Genomic DNA, 22,825 nt, shown 5'->3' on the forward strand with positions numbered 1-22,825 from the left:
GGATTCAGAAAAGGCAGAGGAACCAGAGATCAAATTGCCAACATCCGCTGGATCATCGAAAAGGCATGAGAGTTCCAGAAAAATATCTACTTCTGCTTGAATAACTAAGCCAAAGCCTTTGACTGTGTGGATCACAACAAACTGTGAAAAAATTCTTAAATAGATGGGAATACCAGACCACCTTACCTGCCTCCTGAGAAATCTGTATGCAGGTCAAGAAGCAACAGTTAGAACTGGACATGGAACAACAGACTGGTTCCAAATCAGAAAAGGAGTACATCAAGGCTGTATATTGTCACCTTGCTGATTTAACTTACATGCAGAGTACATCATGCGATATACTGGGCTGGACAAAGCATAAGCTGGAATCAAGATTGCTGGGAGAAATATCAATAACCTCAGACACGCAGATGACACCACTCTTAAGGCAGAAAGTGAAAAAGAACTAAAGAGCCTCTTGATGAAAGTGAAAGAGGAAAGTGAAAAAGTTGGCTTAAAGCTCAACATTCAGAAAACTAAGATCATGGCATCTGGTCCCATCACTTCATGGGAAATAGATGGGGAAACAGTGGAAACAGTGACAGACTTTATTTTTGGGGCTCCAAAATCACTGCAGATGGTGACTGCAACCATGAAATTAAAAGATGCTTACTCCTTGGAAGAAAACCTATGACCAACCTAGACAGCATATTAAAAAGCAGAGACATTACTTTGCCAACAAAAGTCCGTCTAGTCAAAGCTATGGTTTTTCCAGTAGTCATGTATGGATGTGAGAGTTGGACCATAAAGAAAGCTGAGTGCAGAAAAATTGATGCTTTTGAACTCCAGTGTTGGAGAAGACTCTTGAGAGTCCCTTGAACTTCAAGGAGATCAAACCAGTCAATCCTAAAGGAAATCAGTCCTGAGTATTCTCTGAAAAGTCTGATGCTGAAGCTGACACTCCAATACTTTGGCCACCTGATGGGAAGAACTGACTCACTGGAAAAGACCCAGATGCTGGGAAAGATTGAAGGCAGGAAGAAAAGAGGATGACAGAGGATAAGATGGTTGGATGGCACCACCGACTTGCTGGACATGAGTTTGAGCAAGCTCCGGGAGTTGGTGATGGACAGGGAAGCCTGGTGTGCTACAGTTCATGGGGCTGCAAAGAGTCGGACATGACTGAGCAACTGAACTGAACTGAAGGCTCTTCTACCCATGGGCTTTCCCAGGCAAGAATACTGGAGTGGGTTGCCATTTCCTTCTCAAGGGGATCTTCCCAACCCAGGGGGTGGAACCCGTCTCTCCTACATTAGCAGGCAGATTCTTTATAGCTGAGGCCGGGGAATTAACAAAGCAAAAATCCCAATGGTACTATGAGAAACAAGCAGGAAGTAACTCGTCCTCTGGCTGCAAGAAATCATTAATCTGTGCAAATTCCAGAGAAAAAAATTTTAACTAAAACCCTCACTGAACAAACTAAAAATGACAAGCAATATTTTAATTTAACATTTTTAAAACTATCATTTCTTACTGAAATGAGAACTGACATATCTCACTGAGATCAGATAACACAATTATCACATGTTCTTAGTTATTAAAACACCAGTTTCATGTTCCATCACTTTACTTACAAGCAAAGCACTAGGATCTCCATTTAGTTGACTATCATCTCTAGATTTCACATAGCGACGATGATTTTGGTAGAAATTAGAGAGTCCGTAATACATAAACACATTGCCCTACAGAAAGGGAGAAAATGTTCACATAAAACTGTTAAGGTTAAAGCTTCACGCATACATAAAAACTATGTAATTTGGACTAGTTCAGAACTTTGATAACTTAAAACAGGTACGGGGGTGAATTTTGCCAGAACTGGAAATTAAGAAGGCACGCTCCAAAAAATCCAAGAGTAAACTGAAATATCCTGAAAGACCTCAAAGATACCTATTTATATTAAAACAAATAAAAACATTCTCATGGAATCTATTAGCCTAGTTTGATCTACTTTCAATTTTAAACTGTAAAGTAATTATCTTCCAATTAAAATCTATAAATAACTTTTAAAAAATTTTTCTGTAATTCAGATTGGTCTTCATTCAACTAGCATCAACTTTTCAAAGATATAATGGTCAAGCTTTCATTTATTGCTCAAAATAAATGCTGAAGGTGAACTGGGACATAGTAAATTCTTCAATAGGATACTACATAATATTAATAATGAACGCATTTATAATTAGTAAAGTAAGATAACAGAAGTCATTTTATAATAATGAAGCAAAATACTTTCATGTAGTCAGTGGAGTCAATTTGGAAAAATCCTAGGAAAGAAGAGTAACCTACATACACTGTAATTATTTAGACGATACCATGAAGTCATCTTAAATGACTAAGATTTCTGAAGGTGGCAAAAACATTTGCTATTTTCTCCTTTCTCATTGCTACCTCTACAATCTGTAATCTATCCTTGATTAAAAGGAATTCAGAAAAGAAAAAGGATTTCAATAACATTTTGCTTTATCTGATTTGCTGTTTTCTATACACAATCATTTATTCAAGGCTTGATTTTTGAATGTCAAGTATGCAAACTGTCTCATTCTATATAAAGAAAACATTTACATAGAAACCTTTTATTTATTTATTCATTTATTTCGTTGGCTGATTTCTGTTCTCTGAAAAGGTTTTAGTCCAATTCAAATTTGGGCTTGTGAAAGAACACAGAACCCACAAAAAAATGAATCTGAGGACGATCACCTTCACAGAAGAAAAGTTCTTGAAACCCTAAGTGCTTCTGAATGGGAGAGGAAACTAACAGAGCTTCCAAATCATTATAAGTCTCTTCCAAGTCTTTAATTCTGCCTGTTTTGACAAAAGCAGAATTTAATGCATCTTTATAGTTTGTCCATCACATTAAAAAAAATCACTTTTCTGATGTTTTACATTTATGTTATTTCTGCTAAAACAAAACAAAATAATTAAATTCCTGTCTTCTCCCTAATTTATTTTTATAATTTTTAAAAAGAGAGCTTTATTGTCCATTATCTCAGTGCAAGAGCATCCTCAACCACTAGGTGGCAACCATCTACCAGGGACTTCAAAAGTCATCAGTACCTTGAAGAAAATCTAAAGCATAACTGCAAAAGTCCAAAAATTTGACCTGTATTATAGTAGTTTTGCTCCCTGAAGAATAAAACAGTACTTTTTTAAAGTACAATTTCCAGGTAAAGGCGAGCACAGACTGGTCTAGCAGGACCGCTTGGAGTCTTGTGTGCCCTTCACCGTCCGGCTCCGTTCCCAAGAGTGACAGCTAAGGGTGAATGCAAAAGACATGCAGACCACGCACGCGCGTGCACACACACACACACTGCATACCTTGTGGAGAGTTTTCTGCTTGTCAATAAGGTTTTACTAAGTGTTTGCACTTATGTTAACGCATCATATCTGATTAAGAAATGATGCAATTAAATGTGTGAATTAGTATTTATTTTCTAAAGTAAAAACTGTTGGTATTAAAAGTAGACAAAACAGTTTGAGCAATAATTTTTTAAACACAAAGATATGTAGATAGAATCTTGATACAAAAGTGATTTGTACAGTTATAAAATTTTCCAGAAACAGAACAGGTTTCAAATTTTGTTTATAAAGTACTATCTAGAATAAATTATTAATGCATTTAATCATCAGACAGCATAATTTGCTAGCTAAATAAAATAATTTTCCTCAAAAGTGTATTGACTCTCAATAAATTAAAGCGACATCTCAACAAGAAAATAACTAGTAAAAAAAAAATTAGTATCAATATTTTTTAAAGCATGGGTTTTCTAAGACATTACTTAGAATACAGACCTCAAATGACTGTTCCAGTGTGAAGTTAATGGTACAAATACAAGGTGTCACATTCGGAGACAAACATTTATAGCAGGGACTGGAAGGATCTGTTCCGGTATAATCAATCTGCAAGAGAAAAATATAACTAAGCACACTTCCTTGGAGAAAGTGAATACATTCTGAAATAATCTGCTATCAGATGGAAAAATGAGTCTGAGAGAGCAACCACAGCCCAGAAAACAATCTTTTTATAAGGTCATCCATTAGACAGGGTGAGCCTGTACAAACTGGAAAGGGTCCTATGTTATCCTACTGGCTCATCTCTCCTTTTTCACAAAGAAATACATTTATGCATAAAATCGTAAATATAAAATTCAAACTGCATGATGTATTAACTCTTAAATAGCTATAAAGGCTAAACAACTTTTCTGTCATCTCAGCTTTCCATGGCATATTTTCAAATTAAATAAAGCAAACAAAAAACTATCAGGTTTCTCAAGGGCTACCAATTTTAAAACCTGGTGTTGGATAATTAAGAATCTGTTTTATCTCTGTTCTGGGTTCCTAGTTCAGTTCAGTTCAGTCGCTCAGTCGTGTCCGACTCTTTGCGACCCCATGAACTGCAGCACACCAGGCCTCTCTGTCCATCACCAACTCCCGGAGTCCACCCAAACCAATGTCCATCGAGTTGGTGATGCCATCCAACCATCTCATCCTCTGTCATCCCCTTCTCCTCCCGCTCCCAATCCTACCCAGCATTAGGGTCTTTTCCAATGAGTTAACCCTTCGCATGGGTTCCTAGTAGGAGCCTCTAAATCCTTTAAAATTTCCCTGCTGATAAAAGTCTGTTTTTGATAAGCCCCTTGATTCACAGGAGTTTGTGCCAAGGCAATGGGACAGGGTGGTCACCAGAAAGACCAGATGTGACTAGGGACTTTGGCCCAGTCCAAACTCTGGAAAGAGGGAGAAGGCTGGAGGTTTAGTTCAATCATGTGTTAGTCGCTCAGTCATGTCCAACTCTTTGCAATACTATGGACTGTAGCCCACCAGACTCCTCTGTCCATGGAATTCTCCAGGCGAATATTGGAGTGGGTTGCCATCCCCTTCTCCAGAGGATCTTCCTGACCCAGGGACCGAACCCGGGTTTCCTGCCCTGCAGGCAGATTCTTTACCAACTGAGCCACCAGTGTTTAATCAATCATGCCTTCATCATGGAATCCCAGTAAAAACACTGGCCACCAAAGCACAGGTGAGCTTTGGGTTGGTTAGCCCATCGACAAGCCCCGATTCTCAGGGAGAAGGAGTGCATGAAGTCTACATTTAGGACCTCACCAACTGTCTCTTTGTTTAGCTGATCCTGATTTATATGATTTAAAATAAAAGTATAAGTCTAGCACTCCCTGAGTTCTGAGTCATTCCAGCAACTTAGGAAACCTGAGAGAAGTTACAGTTACTCCCACACTTATAAGCAGTTGGTAGAAGTGCAGGCGGCCTGGAGACGTCTGAACTTGTACCTGGCATGTGAGGGCGGTCTGGGGGCGAGGGCCTTGGAACTCCCAGATCTGTAGCCAGTTGGCCATAAGTATGGGTTGCCTGGGAGCCTGACCTGCAGCTGGTGTCTGAGAGGTATTCAGATGTATTGCTGGAGACCAAGCCCTTACACCTGTGGACTCTGACACAAACTCAGGTGGTTAGTGTCACAACTGAACTGCAATACACCAGCAGATGTCAGAAGACCTGACCTAACAGCTAACATGAGAAAATTTTTTCCATTATATGAATTTTTTAAAATAGATTTTATTTTCCAGAGTGGTTTGAGGTTCACAGCAAAACTGAGTGCAAACTACAGAGTTCCCATATACTCCCTGGACCTACACAGACACAATCTCCCTGATTATAAATATTCCTCACCAGAGAAATGTACTTGTTACAAATGATGACCTTATAATGTTACATCATTATCACCCAAAAGCAATGGGTGATAAGAGTCACTCCTGGTGTTGCACATTCCATGAGTTTTGACAAGAGCGTAATGACATCCATACACCATCACAGTATCATACTGAATAGTTTCAAGCCTTAAAAACTCTCTGCACTCCACCTATTCATTCTTCCCTCACCCCTCACCCCTGACAACCATGGGTCTTTTTACTGTCTCCATAGTTTTGCCTCTTTCAGAAGAGTACATAATTTGAAATCATATAGCATGTAGGCTTTCTGGATTTATCTCATTCACTTAGTAATATGCATTTAAGGTTTCTCTGTCTTTTCATGGCTTGATAGCACATTTCTTTTTAGCATTAAAGATTATTCCGTTTTCTTGGTGTACCACAGAGGACATCTTGGTTGTTTCCAAGTTTTGGCAATTACAAGTAAAACTGCTATAAACATCCATGGGCAGGTTTTTGTGTGGATATAAATTTTCAGCCTATTTACATAAATAACAAGGAGTAGAAATGCTGGATTGCATTGTAAGAGTACGTTTAGTTTTGTAAGAGATTGCCAAACTGTCTTCCAAAGTGGTTGTACCATTTTGCACTCCCACCAGCAATAAACGACTTCCTTTTGCTCCACATCCTCACCAGCATGTGATGCTGTTGATGTTTTGGGTTTCCACCATTTTAACAGGTGTGCAGTGGTATCTCATTGTTGCTTTAATTTGCAGTTCCCTAATGATAACGTCAAGCATCTTTCACATGTTTACTTGCCATCTGTAAATTATAGACTAAATGTTTGGATCCCCCAAAATTCATATGTTGAAGCCCTAATTCCCAATATAATTTGGAGGTGGGAACACTGGATTCGGTTTAGATGAGGTCATGAAGGTAGGGCCTCCACGATGGAAGGAGAATCCTTCTGAGAGGGAAAAAAATAGACCAGAGTGCTTGCTTCTGTGCACATGCATGCACGCTCTCTCAATCTCTCTCTCTGCTATGGGAGGACAAAGTGAGAAGGCAGCCATCTATAAGTCAGAAAGAGGCTCTTTCTTCACTCTCTTCAGGGTGAAGAATCTGAAGGAACTGAACCTGCCAGCACCTTGGTCTGACTTCCAATCCTCCAAGACAGTAAGAAATAAATGTCTTGTTTTTTAAGCTATCTGGTCTATACATTTTTTAAAATAGCAGCTTATGCTAAGACAGACTTTGGTACTGAGATGTGAGGTGTTGCTTTAGCAAATATTCAAAAACACAGAAGTAGCTTTGGAACTGGGAGATGGGTATAGGCTGGAGATTTGAGATGCATGCTAGAAATATAAACATTAAAGGTGATTCTGGTGAGATCTCAAGAAAGAAATGGAGAGTTAAAAAGAAAGCTTCCATCTCCTTTGAGACCTAATAAATAAACATGATCAGTTAATAAAGAAACATGGATGGTAAAAGAGCGCTTTGGTGAAGTCTTAGAAATGGACAGTTTAGTCAAATTCTCTGCCACTTTATTGACAACGGAAAAAAGGTGATCCTTGTCAATAAAGTGGCAGAGAATATGACTAAACTGTGATCCGGTGTTTTGTGGAATGTAGCACTTGTGGAAGGATGAAGCTGGATATTTAGATTTCTAAGCAGTGTTCAAAGAGTGGCTTGGTTCCACCTGACTACTTATTAATAGTAAGATGGGAGAAAGAGACAATGGACTAAGAAATAATGTTAAGCAAAAAGGGACCAAAACTTAAGATCTGGAAAAATTCTCAAACCTATCCACACCACAAAAAATCAGAAAGCATGCTCTGAAGAGAATACTAAGGGTACAACTAAGGGTAATACTAAGCTGAACAACCATTCAATAAAGAGGTTAGTGTGCATGTGAACTATGGACCTCATCAGCCACTCCAGCAGAAACACTGCCGTGTGAACTGAAGGGAAGAGAGAAACAGCAAAAGGCAGGCAAGCTGAGGAGCTGCTCAGATCCTACAGGACTGGCCCACAGAGCCATAATGTGCTACATAATGTGCTGCTGATTCTCCAAAAGAAAAGAATAATCCCGGAGATGATTTCTGAGACCATCAGGGCTACATCCTCATTTTATAACGGAGGAGGAGTTGAACAGACCAGCTGGCAGCGACCCAGAGCCTTGAAGCAGGACTTCTACGGCCTTAAGATCTGGTGATATTTGTCTTGCTAAGTTTTGGAGATTTGCTTGGAACTCATCACCCTTTTCATTTTTTTTTTCCCTTTCAAATTTGAGTGTCTGTACTGTGTCTGTTACTTCATGTGTATTTGGAAGCACATCTGGTTCCAGAGGTTCACAGCTGGAGAGAAACTTTGCCTCAGGATGAATCATACTTTGAGTCTCACCTATCTGATTAAAATGATATTTAGAAGACTTTAAAGGTGATGCTGGAAACAGAAGCGATTTGGGGGTCTGATTACATGGAATAAAAGCATTGTGCATGAGCACAAGGGTGCAATGTATGAATTGAATGTGTCTCCTCAAAATTCATATGTTGAAGCCTTAATCCCCAGTATGAAAGCATTCGGTGGTAGGCCTTTGGGAAGTAATCAGGTTTAGATGAGGTCAGGATGGTGAGGTTCCCATGATGAGATTAATATCACTAATAAGAAGAGGAAAAGAAATCAGAGCTCCTTCTCTCTCTGCTGTGGTGAGGATGCAGCAGGAAAGTGGCCACCTGCAAACCAGAAGGAGGATCCGCACAAAGAACCAAACCTATCAGCACCATGATCTTAAACATCCCTACCTCAAGGACTGTGAGAAATGAGTACCTGCTATGTAAGTCACCTAGTTTACAACATTTCATTAAAGCAGTCTAAGCTCATTAAGATACTGCATATCTTCTTTGGTGAGGTATCTGGTCCAGGTCTTTTGTCTATTTTTAATAGAGTTTTTCACTTGCTTATTGCTGAGTATTAAGAGTCCCTTGTATATTTTGGTAACAGTCCTTTATCAGATATGCCTTTTAACAACTTTTTTCTCCCAGATTGGGATCTGTCTTATCACTCTTGTGATAAGTAAGAATTTTATCATGAACAACTCTAATTATCTTTACCTTAATAAAAAAAAAAATGCCAACTGACCCTTATTTTTGAAACTGAACATGTAAACTTTCTATGTGGATATTAAATTTCCTTTCATAATTGAAAAAAAAGGTTAAAATCTGTATACATAAAATAGAGCATCAAATCACAACATCTAGGGAACCCTCCTACATTACTGATGGGAATGTAAATTAGTACAATCACTATGGAAAACAGTATGGAGGTTCCTTAAAAAACTAAAAATAGAACTACCTTTTGATCCAGCGATTCCACTCATGGGGATATATCAAGAAAAAAACGTAATTCAAAAGGACGCACACATTCCAGTGTTCATAGCACTATTTACAATAGCCAAGACACAGAAGCAGCCTAGTGTCTATCGACAGAGGAATGGATAAAGAAGATGTGGTACATAAACGCAATGGAATATTACTCAGCCATAAAAAAGAATGAGATAATGTCATTTGCAACAACATGTATGGACCTAGAGATTACTTCACCTAAGTGAAGTAAGTTAGACAAAGACAAATATCATACAATAACATTTATATGTGGACTCTAATTTTTAAAATGATAAAAATGAACTTATTTACAAAACAGAAACAGACTCACAGATTTCAAAAACAAACTTATGGTTACCAAAGGGGAAATGCAGGGGGGGAGGTTTAGGGATAAATTAAGAGCTTGGGATTAACATACACACACTACTATATACAACAAAATAGATAACCAAAAAGGACCTACTGTATGGCACAGGGAACTCTACTCAATATTCTATAATAACCCATATGGGTAAAGAATGTGAAAAAGAATTAATATATGTATAACAATTAACTTTGCTGTACACCTGAAACACACTGTAAATTATATTCCAACAAAACTTTTTTAAAAATTAAAACAATTACACCTAACTGCTTTTCAAAAATCATAAAACTGCTTAATAAACATTCGTTTTGTCAAATTCTGATACAACCTATTGAAATGTTCTCCATCAAAGCCTACTTACTAACCACATTTTGTTTAGAGAATATTTTCATTCACTACAACTATCTAAGAGAGGCTTGGCATGTAATTAAAACAAAACAAGTCAATAAACACAAGTCTCCTAAATGAAGACAGGCAAAGCATATATAATTTTTCACTAAACTTGAGGGGTCACAGCTTTCTACCCAGGGCTTATTCATGTAAAATATTCCACTTAAAAGTCAAATTTTATGATGTTGACAAGATGAGAGAAAAGATGAGACCATTTAGAAAAATAAACTATATTTAAAATCTATATTAAAATATATTAAAATTCTTTCAATTTTTTGTTTAAAAATCTCTACACATCTTCTCTCTCTTCTAAGTCTAATTTAGGATAAAAAAAAAAAGTTGCCAGCTGGGCCTATTACCATATATGGTTTGCCTTTGAACAGAAACCTCTTAAACCACTCTCTTTCAAATTGGTGTCTATGGCAAAGGAGGAAAGAAAGATGATCAGTTGTGATTAAACAAAGATATATTCTTTATTTAATTGAACAAAAACAACCAGATGGAATATGAAATCTAATAAATTATACTACTACAGTATATTAAAACTTAAGTATTTTTTAAACCAAGAATTATTGCTTAATATTAAATTATACTTCTACAAAATCAAAGGATAGCTATAACATTTTCATCAAAATCTTTTAATTATACTTTTTTAAATATACAAAAAAATTGCAAGTCTTTGATTCCAGGAAATTCTGAAAGTAAAAAAAATTATCATTAACACTTTAAACCTTTCTATCTGCAACACATGACATGAAGTACAAGGTAGATGCAAAAGTAATATTTCATGTACAGTTTACACAGTCCTTTCTATTAAACATATATTTCATCTGATCCTCACCAAAATCCTGAAGTATTATCTTCATTTTACATAAAGAGAACACATTCAGAAACTTGCCCAACGATATACAAATAGCAAGAGCTGGTGCTATGCGAGAAGCAAGGATTTTTGACTCGAAGTCCAATGTTCCTTCTACTAAACTGCTTCTTCACAAAAACAGTTCCCTTGGCCCTCCAGAAGACTACTTTATCAAAGGTTAACACACAAAGAAAATAAGTATAATATTAAGTGCTAAACTGAACAGCAGAGGACAGTTAAGTACCAGATGGACTAGTACTTTCAAAGAAAAGAGGATTTGAAATGAGCCATTAAAAGGAAAAAAAGATGGAAAAGAGGGCCATGTGGAGAGGCATGAAGCTAGGGCGTACAGGCACATTTAAGGACAGTGAGCATGAACACTTTGGATTTGTGGAGCGTTTTCACATTGGAAGGAAATCAGACCATGCTAAAAGGTAAACTGGATCCATAAGAACATGCTTTGTTTTATAGGCCACTGTTTATCAAATGTATATACTAAGCACCTGACCTTAAACACTTAACACACATCATCTCATTAAAATGTATAATAGTCCTGCAAAGTTAATTTTTATTTTCCTTATTTTAACCTAGGAACCTGACATTTAGGAAGGTTTAGTAAATTTCCCAGTATCACCCAGCAAGCATTTGATCCCAGCTCTGACTTTCTCTAAAATCTATGTTCTTAGCACCATCTTATGTCCTCTTATATAAGGAAATCTACCATCCTTTCTGATATACAAACTCAGAGCCTCCAGATTATAAGAATGAAGAAAAATATCTGTGATTTATTTTTGTTGCTAATCAGGTTGCCCAGCACCCAAACACACTTCTAAGCACTGCGGAATTCTCTAAACACACTTCCAAGCACTGGGGAATTCTCCACCGTGAGAGTTCTGGAGGCAGGCAGGGCTCCATCTTCCACTTCAGAAGCCAAGTGAGCAAATGAGTCCTTCCTTATCCTAACCCCAGAAAGAAAAAAGCGTAAGATTTGGATCAATCCTGATACAGACTAGAGGACTAAATCTCCATAAAATCAAAGTGGAGTGGGTGTGATGAGACCAGCAGCTGAAGCAGTAGTCTAAACAGAGAACTAAACAGCGGCCGTGGCATCTGAGCCACTATTTCTGCTTCCAAACTTCCCTTGCTTCCCTCTGGTCTCTGAACCTGATCCTCTAGACCTCCCATCTATTCGGTGTGAGAGCTACCCAATCTCCCTCCAATAAATCCTTTCCCCCATCAGCTACCCAGAGTTGGTTACTGTTGCTGGCAACAAAGCCTGTGAAAGCCAAGTAACCCCAAGTGTTCAAAATGTCCTACAGGAAATAAGTAAATGGAGAGAGAGGAGGCTAACGTAATCAAACACCTGTGTAACAACGGATTTAAAAAAAAAAGCATCTAAGAAATATGACTTTCATTTCTTCCTGAACGTGCTGTCAGGAAAGCATCACTTATTGACTTAATATTTACTTGAACGTCTGTGTGTGTGTTCCAGGCAAGAGAGACTCAGCCCAATACCTAACCACACGCAGCTCACAGGGACAAAACACACGTCACTGAAATGGAATGGGTTTTGGCAAAAGAAATACAGGTCCTATGGAAACTCATACCTAATCCAGCAACTTCTCTGTGAGGACTGATGAGTGGATGTTACCTACAAGGAGACAGTACCACAAGGCAGAATCTCTGACTGAGGGCTTAGCACATGAACAAAGCCAAGATACATGAATTTGGGACATAAAGTTCTGCGTTAAAGATATGAGCATCAATTAGGAGTTCACCAGTTAAAGCATCTAATTTTTCTATAGTGTTCATTTACCAAACAGTTGACAATCAATAGTAAGGAAAATTTAGGTCTCAGAAAACAGAAAAATGAAATTGGATTACAGAGTCGAAGCTAAAGGGGTAGCTTTTGTAACTAGAGTCACTATAAGCTAGAGCAGCATGACTTTGTAGTCCAGGTGACAAAATGTAGAGAGAGCTGTGGAGGGAGCCACCCCAGAGCTGTTCCAGAACTCTTAGAAACGGCGGTGTCAGAAGCTTCAGGAGACAGCACCCTCGCACCGACACAGCTGCACACACGAGATGCTGCAACACCAGCCACAAAAACGAAGCTGGTTCAGTTACCGTCAGGCAGGGCAGACGGAGCTGGGGGACAGGAAGGTCACAATGGTAACCGTGCCCTAGGTGTTTCCAGCAGATGCGTTCAATTTGTGAGTCATACCAGTGCCACTGGTGTGACACCACAGAAGCCAACTTCTCCCTTTGTCATTAAGAGATCTCCCACAAAAAGAGAAGGCTGTACAGGCTGAGCAGTGGACCATGTTCTTGCCTCAAAGGAAGTAATACAACTTACACTGCTTCTAACTCAAGGCTCAAGAATGAGGGACAGCACTGAGTTCTCCACAGGTGTTTTTATGACTACAGATGAGGTCATCTGTATAACCCAGGCCGCAGTAAGAAAGAAGGTGGGTAAGGACTGCGAAGAGTGAGGAGAGGAAAAAAAGGGGGCACAATAAGACAGCAGGATATTCTGGGATACTGAACATTTTTAAAAGCATTTAAAATGCTTCCTTTTTATTCAATAGGTAATACCTCAAGAAGAAAAATTCCCTTCAGAAATGCTCATCAGATAAAGGGGGTGGAGGAAAGACATACACATCAACATGTGGACAGGGACTGCTGCCCCCCTACCCCGGTTCTATAAGCATCAACCAATTACCTGTGGCATCTGCCCACCAATGGTGTGCCCTGAGGGAATTCAGGTTGGAGGAAAACAGGAGGCATCCTGTGCTTGAGACTCTGGCCTGAGATAGTCAAGACGCCCACCTAAGGAATCATTTCAATGAGCCCAGACTCTTGCATCTTCCCATACACAGAAAAGCACTAAAATCATTAACTTTCAATGTCAGTCTCTTCCTTGGGATTTAGTCCCCCCCAAACTCCTGTATATCCTGGCTCCTTCCTGACCTCTTGGGGGCAGTTCATCAGGGCTGAGAGGCTGTCTCCTGGGCTCAATACTCAGTAAGACCTGCAAACAAAACTTAACTCACAACTTTAAGGTTGATGGTTTTTTTTCAGTCGACACATACTCAAATTATTTAGAGTCGATAATTGTTTTTTTAATTCACTCTATTTTATTTTTGAAAATCAGTTTTTTTAAAAAATCAAAAGCTTAGTTTCTACACTGATAGTTATAGAACAAGTTTAACCCTTCATATCCTAATAAAATTCTATGAGTCTTATGAAATCTGCTGCATGTTTCTGTAGGTTAAAGAATCTGAGTGGGAACTACAGAAAAGGTATTTACTTCTAATTTAACCAGTAAGTCAATCTCACACGTGGAAATGATAAATGAATTAAGTAATATGTCATGCAAACCATCATAACAATAAAAAAAAAAAACTAGCTATTATTTCCCAAATGTCTATTCAGTGCCAGAACTATTTTAATCTTTTACAGAGAGGAAACTGAGATTCAGAGGTTACATGACTGCCCAGAACCAATCAGCTAATATATGACTATTATTAGTTTTTGAGGGTTGGTGAAGCAAATTACTGCAAACTGGGTGTCTTAGAACACGAGAAATTTCTTCTCTCACAGTTCTGGAGGCCAGAAGTCTGAATTTGAGGTGCCAGCAGGGCTATTCTCCCTCTGAGACCCTGGGGAGAAATGGTCCTTGCCTCCTGCCTGCTTCTGGCAATGGCCAGCATTCCTTGGTTTGCAGCTGCATCACACCACCTCCACATCTGCTGCTACATAATTCTCCCTGTGTCTTCTCTTCATATCATCTTCACTCTATGCCTGTCTTTCCTTACAGGGACACCAGATAGATATACTGAACAGGAGCCCACCAGAATAACCTCATCTTGATTTCATTTGCAAAGACTATTTCCAAACAAGTCACATTCAGGTACTCGGACTTAGGGTTTCAACATATCTTTCACAGGGACACAATTCAACCTTTAACAATGATAAAATCATATCTGTCTAACTCCAAAATTGCTGTTCTTTGTATAAGACTGTCCTGCTCCTACTGTACAATCATTTGGAAACATGGAAGTCAATTTAAAAGACATTTTATTTTAAAGATAAAATTGGCACCATTCGTGAATATGCTGATGTTTTAAACAGTACCAGCAAATCTTCATAGTTTTCGTCCAAAACACAGATTAAAAACAACAACCTGGTTATGGCAAGGTGGATGTCATTTCAGGAACATCTTAACTTTCAGAGTTTGAAATAGAATTCTGTAATACTAAGTTTCACACACAAAGTTTTTACATCTGGCATTTAATGCATTTTTACAAACAAAAAAGTCTATTCCAACATGAAGTTTTAGTTTACCCCTTAAAATTCTTACTAAAGTATCAAGTTATAAAAACTGCCTAGGACAGAACTGATGAAAATGGCTTTGCTAATTATGCTTCAATCTATACAAAAGGGTAGATCAAAGGAACAGATAAGCAATCAGTATGAGTAAACTAGGGCTTTTATTTAAAGGAAACACAGGTCTTTTCTACATAAAGCTTTGTTTCATATAGTCATATAACTGATATTCATATATTAGTGGCTTTTATCTTTGCCTCCAGTGCTACTTTCTGACAATAACCTTGTGTGGCCTCATATCATATTTCATACATTATAATGTACATACTATACATTTATTTCCACCCTCAAGCCCCATTTTCACATTCCTAGATGTATTCCTTTGGTTGAATTTCTTCCGTCTCACTTGAAACTCTTACCATCTCCATGGTATTTCAAATCCATGGTGAAGTCTTAAAAATTAAACCAGATATATGTGACTTGTTAATCTTGGGGGTTACACTTCACTAAAAATTTCACTTAAAAAAAAAACAGTCATGGTTCATTGACTCCCATAACCTCACAGCCAACAATGGTCTTCTGATGCCTATAAATGGCATCACCATTGTCCCAAGCATCCAAACTCAAAATTTTGGCATCATCTTTGGAATTTATTCATTCATTTATTCAAACATTTTAGATCTCTATCAGATTCCAGGAACTATCTCTATTAGATGCTAGGATGATAATACATAATGGAAAAATGCATCGTTCTTGCCACAAAAGGACTTATATAATAGTGGGATAGGAAGTTATGTTAATTAGTAATTTTAAAATATAATTCAATAATGTTATGACAGGCTATAAGCTAGTCCTTATGAAACCTGAGAGAAGCATCCATTTATTCAAGCTATCAGGTGGGAGAGGAATGAAATTTGAAAACTGTGGTAGAACAAGAAAAGGAAGGACATTTCAGGTTGATCTAGCAACATGCCACATTTCATAAACTGCAATAGTTATGACTAGAGCAAAAGGCAGGGGAGTGATAGGAGATGAGGCCAGAGAAACAGAAAGAAGCCTATCATGAAGAAAATTACATTCCACGTTAAGGGTTTTGAACATTATCCTGAATGCTAGAGGGAGACATAGGAGAAATGTTAAGCAAGAGATGAAATATTCAGACCAGCGTTTTAAATATTCAGACTAGCCTGCGCGTTTCTGGCAGTTACGTGCAGAAAGACTGAAGAAAATGCCAACTAGAAAAATAAAATGAAATGCTATTACAATAATCCAGCAACATATGAAGAACATAAACTAAGAAAAAGGCAGTAGAAATAGGGGGAAAAAAAGATTCAAAAAATAGAGAAAGTAAAATCCACAGAAGTTAGTGGCTAGAGATAAGATGACGACAAATAAGACTTCCAGGGTTTCTGGCTTGAAACCCATGTGGATGGTGACTCCAGTCACTACATGACAGCTGCTTTTCATGTTGTTAACCAAGGGTCAGCTTCCAGTCCTCCACTCACGTGAACTAGTAGCAGCAACCCTGGGCGTAGTTATCACGTGCTCTACCTTGAAACTGATTTCCAGAACACCACATTCCCCTTGTTTTTCTCCTATCTCACTAGCTGTTCCTTTTCTGTCTCCTTTGCTAGTTCCTCCTCACCTCCCCAACCTCTATAATCACTGGAGTGACTCATGGCTCTCTTTGGATGTTCTTACTTTTTTAACTCTTTTAACTTCATTCCATCTTATGTCTCTATATAATCATCTACACTGATGAAACCTCAAAATACTTAACCCGGGTCTCAACCTTCTCCCTATTCAGTTATCTATTCATTATTTCCAGTTCAGATGTTTAAAAGGCATCTCACTGTAACGAGTTAAAAACAGAACTCTTTATTCAGCTTCTAACCTCCCAACCCCTGCTATCACACTACAACTTTTTCAATGGTCTTCCCCATCTTGATAAATTGAAGTCAAGTCCTGCTAAAACCATGTTCCCTGAGTTTATAATTAGTCAATCTCTCCATCCAAAACTTATCCCTTTCTTGTCCCCTCTGACCTCAAGCCTGTGCTAGCTGAACACTAATCAACCAGAGTCAGATGACTAAAATCACAGAGGTTGTTGATAATATCATTGCTGTACTCAAAGTGCTGTTGTGGACATCGTCATTAACACACAAATTCAGGCGGTTTCTCCAGGGCAAGATGAGCTTATAGATGCCCGAGCCATGGACCATCCGGCCAGAGAACTGTAAACCAGAGACATCCTGACCCTCAAAACTGCAGATAAAGAAACATCAAAAGATGACCATTAATGTCAGCATCTTTGTTCTTTTCCTTAAGAAACACCCCAACTCACAGACCAGGTTGGAGTGTCTTGTCCCCCACTCCCTTCCGTGGTACAATACAAATAAACCCCTATATTTTGCTGCAAATACTTGCTGTCAGTTTCTGCAACCTGGCATACAAACCCATGCTTGGTTACAAAATTACAATTCCATCATTCCAATGCAGACCAAAATATCTTCAAGTTGGCTTTGATTTTACAATTTATCTCACACCCTACACACCCACTACATGAGAAAATTCTTTTAGCTCTACTTTCATAATACATCCTAAATCTAACTGCTCTTCACTGCAACCGTTCTACAATGGACACCATCATCTTTTATCATCAAATACTTAAGTCTATCCACCACATAGCATCAGCTTATTTACCCTCACTCCAACTTTATACACCTTTTGACTTCCTGCTACTACAATTTTGCTCATATAAATCTGCTTTCTTGGAATGCATCCAACCTCCTCTTTAGAAGTGCTATTTATCCTTCAAGTTCCAGCTCAAAGCCCACCTGATAGTTTTCCACAGTTACTGGAGACGTGTAATCTTGTCTTTTTTTGGACTACTAGGGCATATTCTATCTGTGCCACTCATCCAGCAATGCTTGCTGTTCCTTTTATGTGTGTGCTTCAACTCCTCCAAAAGACTTCTTCAGGTTTCTAAGGGCTCACTACTTGGATGGAAAAAAAAAAGGAGGCCCTGTCCATAAGCTTTTTTCTGTTGTATACTATGCCCAGAGCAGCACCCTACATATAGAAAATGCTCAATGCTGATTAAAACTCTTGATAAATTTAACTCAGTCTATGAGTTTTTACCATCAAAACCTCACTATATCCTTCATAAACTAAAATTCAAGGGCAGCCTGGCCTAACGTCCAAACTGTAATAAAATCCACTGGATACAAAAACAAGGTTTGTGAATATGGGAGTGCATGTGTCTCTTCAAGATACTGATTTCATTTCCCTTAAAACATACCTAGTGGGAGTGCTAGATCTTATGGTAGTTCTGTATTTTAATTTTTTGAGCAACTAACATACTCTTATCCCTAATAGCTGTACCAATTTACATTCCATAAGAGTTCCTTGTCCTCTATATCTTCACCAACACTTGTTATCACTTGTCTTTTTAATACGAGAATAACTATAGGAAGTGATGGGCATGTTAATTAGCTTTATTATGGTGATCGTTTCACAATGTATATCAATTTATATGTATCAATATATATATAATTATATAAATATATAATTTATTTAATCTATACAATTTTTGTCAATTGCAACCTCAATAAAATTAGGGAAAAAATAGCTTATACTTTAGATAATAATTCATAACTTATCCTAGAAAGAAAGATGCTACCAGGTAGGAGAGGAACTATAGTTTCCTTATTTTAAAAATTAATGCCTATTAAATGTCAAAAGCATAGAAGGCACAGTGCAGAATACAACAAGCTGGAGACTTGCCTAGCAGCTTAAATTCAAAACACAAAGAGCCAGAGGCAAAACAGAACCACAGATGGAGATGACTAGTTTAAGAGTTATCATATTTCTCAGCTCTGTTTTTGCTACCACTGTAACTGTTCTCCTAAATCAAACTGACAATTCGTAGTAATTCTGAAACTGCATTCCATTCTTAAGAAAGCTGACGGAATTTCATGCAGTGGGAAAAGAGGACTTTGAAGGACATGCCATTTGTACCCTGTATAAGAACTGGAGAACTTCCATTTTCGAATGTAAATCTGACTTAAAGGAAATCAATATAAGACTTAAACAGGTCACTCAACAAAATGCTGAGTAATAAGGTAAACCATTCTAAGTATTAATTAAATTTAAAAACATTTTAAGTACCCCTTGAACTAATGATTTCATACTACAGAATTTATCTTTAGAAGATAAAAATTAAAAAATAAGAAATAAAAAAGAATTGCTTGTCCTTTCTAGAGGCGCTAATGAAGACAAAAGGTAACTGAAGTAAAAACTTCAAAAGCAATTTTATTTAGTTGCTTAAACTTTATCTGTGAAAAGACATGGATAATAATATTACCTGTACTAAGATCAATGATAAATTCAACTAAGGTATTCTACATTTATTTGTACAAAGAATGTAGAATACAAGCAATGATCAGTGATCACTACACCTACCTTGAAAGATTATTGAGGATGAGAATGTATAAATTAAACACTGCTATTTTTGTAGCAAATGCTAAATTTGCCAGTATGTTTCTTTAAAACTCCAAGTCAAGGACAGGAAATTCTTTTCTGTAAAGGGTCAGAAAGTAAATATTTTAGGCTTTGCAAACCAAGAGGCAAGTTTGAGCATATTATATAGGTTCTTATATAACAGATTTTAATTGATGGAATTCAAAATATGATAACAAATGTGTACAATTTTTTGGTGACACAGGCCTACAAGTAAGAATAAAATTATTTGGGGGAGATAACATTTCATATTATTGGAGTTCAAGGTTAGTGTCCTCTATCATCAAACTCAATTGCAAATGTCCATCTGTAAAACCATTCTCAGTTCCCGGGCTTCACAAAAATGGTTTGGCTAGCCATACTTTGTTATGCCTTGCCCTAAGCACTAAAGTTACAAGAGAAACAAATAACACTAACGCTAAAAATCTCTTCATTTCCAAGAGTCAACTTCTAACCAACTGCAATTCATTTGAGTACTAAAATCTTTACACTTCTTAACATGAACTATCTAAATTTTAACAATCATGTCTACAGAGCAACTTATTCTTCTTTGACTCTTAGCTATGGGCTAAGTATAAACAAAGACTACTAAATGCAGAAGATCTTTTTGAAATCCTTAAATCTAAGAATCTAAGTTGCTGTTTAGTTGCCAAGTCGTGTCCAGCTCTTTTGTGACCCCGTAGACTGTAGCCTGCCAGGATCCTCTGTCCACAGGATTTCCCAGGCAAGAATACTGGAGTGGGTTCTGAATCCCAGTCTCCTGCATTGGCAGGTGGATTCTTTACCACCAAGTCACCTGGGAAGCCCCAAGAATTCAAATTACACAAGTGTAAAATCAAAAGATAAAAATATATTTTTGTCAGAAACTAAGGAAACAGAAAATAACCAGAATTAAAGGGTTGAGGGTGACAGATGAAACAATAATAAGGTGAAGAGGAAGAGAATTAGGGTTTCTCAATCAAGCATGTTTGCATGGGGGTGGGAGTGCTAATCCACTAAAATTTGAAATGCAAACGGAGGTTGAACAATATTAATTCTGTAGGTCGGCAATATTAATTCTGAAGTAAATATTTAGTTCTAAATTTATGCCATCCACTCCAAATAATGTCCTCATTTGATTCTAACCATTAATTTACAACTATATAACTTTAATCTGATAAACGTGTAAAACTGCAAAAGTTAAGAATACTTTCTATCAGGGATAGAAGGGGCTTCTCTGATAGCTCAGTTGGTAAAGAATCTGTCTGCAATGCAGGAGACCCCAGCTCAATTCCTAGGTCGGGAAGATCCACTGGAGAAGGGGTAGGCTACCCACTCCAGTATTCTTGGGCTTCCCTTGTGGCTCAGCTGGTAAAGAATCCACCTGCAGTGAGGGAGACCTGGATTTGATCCCTGGGTTGGGAAGATCCCCTGGAGAAGGGAAAGGCTATCCACTCTAGTATTCTGGCCTGGAGAATTCCATGGGGTCACAAAGAGTCGGACAGGACTGAGCGACTTTCACTTTCTTTTTCAGGTTAGCACTATTCAATTAACATCTCTGCCTCAAAAACAAGGACCATCAACTAGAAAAACATTACCTTTATGGTATTAATAGAAAGATGTGCCTGACTCCTACAACTGCCACATTAAATACTTATTCCTTGCTGCTAATAATAAATGAAGATATTAAATCTTAGTTTTAATGAGGTATTAAATATTTAAAATATTTTCTTATGACTGAAGAAATTAACAACTTTAGTTTTCTAAAAACTTCATCTTATTAGATAATAGAAAATCTAAAACCCAGCTTAACAAGGTATATAAACCTACTGAGAGGAGATAATCTATTTCTAAATACCTTTTTTAGGGGAGTGCAACATGCTTTGTAAGAGTAGTAATTTTTTGTATAAACTTTCCGGGAAAAAGATGAAGACCCACTGATTTTTATACCTAAAATGTCTGGATTTCTGATCTGAGCACTTTAAGCTATATTACAAAAGCATTCTGACTGGACAAGTCTCCTTTGGCCTAGTAATTTGATGTAATATGCCAATGAAAGTCCTTAAAATTTTCAAAAATGAGGAAATAAGCTAAAGAGATGTGAGCAACATGTAGTATGGAAGTGAATGTTGCCAAGAACTTCTTGTTACATATTTATTTTGAAAAACCCTCAACTTTAAACTAGGGACTGACAAAGGGTGGAGAGCAGTCAGAAACAAGTATGTGTGCTTTGGGAAGTTCCCTAGGTTCTTCTAGTAACTCCAGGCTCAATTCAGAACCAATTCTTTACATAACCAACAAATTTTTAAAAAATTTATTTGCACAACTGTATCTAAGAATTGGTACAAAATTCCTAATTATTCCTAATTCTCATCTCCTCTAGTTTCAAAGGTGATACAACTTGAATATGCAGCATTTTTCTTAAAATCACATTAAAGTTGGAAGTCACAGAATAGTAAAGTTGAACAAGGCCTCTAAGGGATCATCTAGTCTGAATCTTTCAGCTCTTCTTCAAGTGAAATGAAAACTGAGACTCAAAATATGCCTAAGATCACAAACTAGGGAGTAAAACAGAGAAGGCAATGGCACCCCACTCCAGTACTCTTGTCTGGGAAATCCCATGGACGGAGGAGCCGGGTAGGCTACAGTCCATGGGGTCATGAAGAGTAGGACACGACTGAGCAACTTCACTTTCACTTTTCACTTTCATGCACTGGAGAAGGAAATGGCAACTCACTCGAGTCTTCTTGCCTGGAGAATCCCAGGGACGGCGGAGCCTGGTGGGCTGCCATCTGTGGGGTCGCACAGAGTCAGACATGACTGATGTGACTTAGCAGCAGCAGCAGGAGGGAGTAAAAGCTGGACTCTAATGCCTTGACTCTTAACTTCAGTGCCCTTCTAACTAGATCAAGCTACCGGAGACTCTTCAGACAACTTGAAATCAGAATTACATACATTAGAATTATTTAAGAACTTTCCATTTCATCAACTAGTGTGAAGAACTTTTATTTCAGAATCCGAAAGTTTTAAAGAAAGTTAACATTTACCTTTACCCAGCCCTGATGCCTCTTAAAAGTTTAATTTGAGATTCCTTATAAAAATGTCCAGCTTAGCCAACTTAAAAGAGCCTGTGTAATTGCAACTCCTGTTTCTGACACCCAACTTCAACTAACTCAGGTAGTAAATATTGACAGAAATTGAATTCTGATAATTTAGTAAATACTCATCATATAAATCCCAAACTACTGCTGCTTTCATCCTAATATCCGCTGAAAACATAGACATAAGGATCCCAGTGTAGCTTAAG

General features: G+C 37.7%; 1 protein-coding gene and 1 long non-coding RNA gene across 2 annotated transcripts in view; one reads left to right on the forward strand and one right to left on the reverse strand.

Moving 5' to 3' along the window:
- The window catches only part of CDC50A (cell division cycle 50 P4-ATPase accessory subunit A), a 37,797-nt gene that overhangs the window by 12,507 nt on the left and 2,465 nt on the right, over positions 1 to 22,825 (reverse strand). Inside the window, 2 exon segments of the mRNA XM_081530780.1 lie at positions 1,614 to 1,721; positions 3,826 to 3,933. Of these exon segments, the coding sequence (XP_081386906.1) occupies positions 1,614 to 1,721; positions 3,826 to 3,933 (216 nt within the window).
- On the forward strand, positions 11,618 to 13,939 carry LOC145521836 (uncharacterized). The gene is made up of 2 exons (XR_014065723.1): positions 11,618 to 13,157; positions 13,278 to 13,939. It is a non-coding gene; the product is annotated as an uncharacterized LOC145521836 (long non-coding RNA).

Source organism: Giraffa tippelskirchi, chromosome 9 (genome assembly GCF_054371585.1).
Source record: "Giraffa tippelskirchi isolate mGirTip1 chromosome 9, T2T-mGirTip1v1.2.pri, whole genome shotgun sequence".
Classification (NCBI taxonomy): Eukaryota; Metazoa; Chordata; class Mammalia; order Artiodactyla; family Giraffidae; genus Giraffa; species Giraffa tippelskirchi.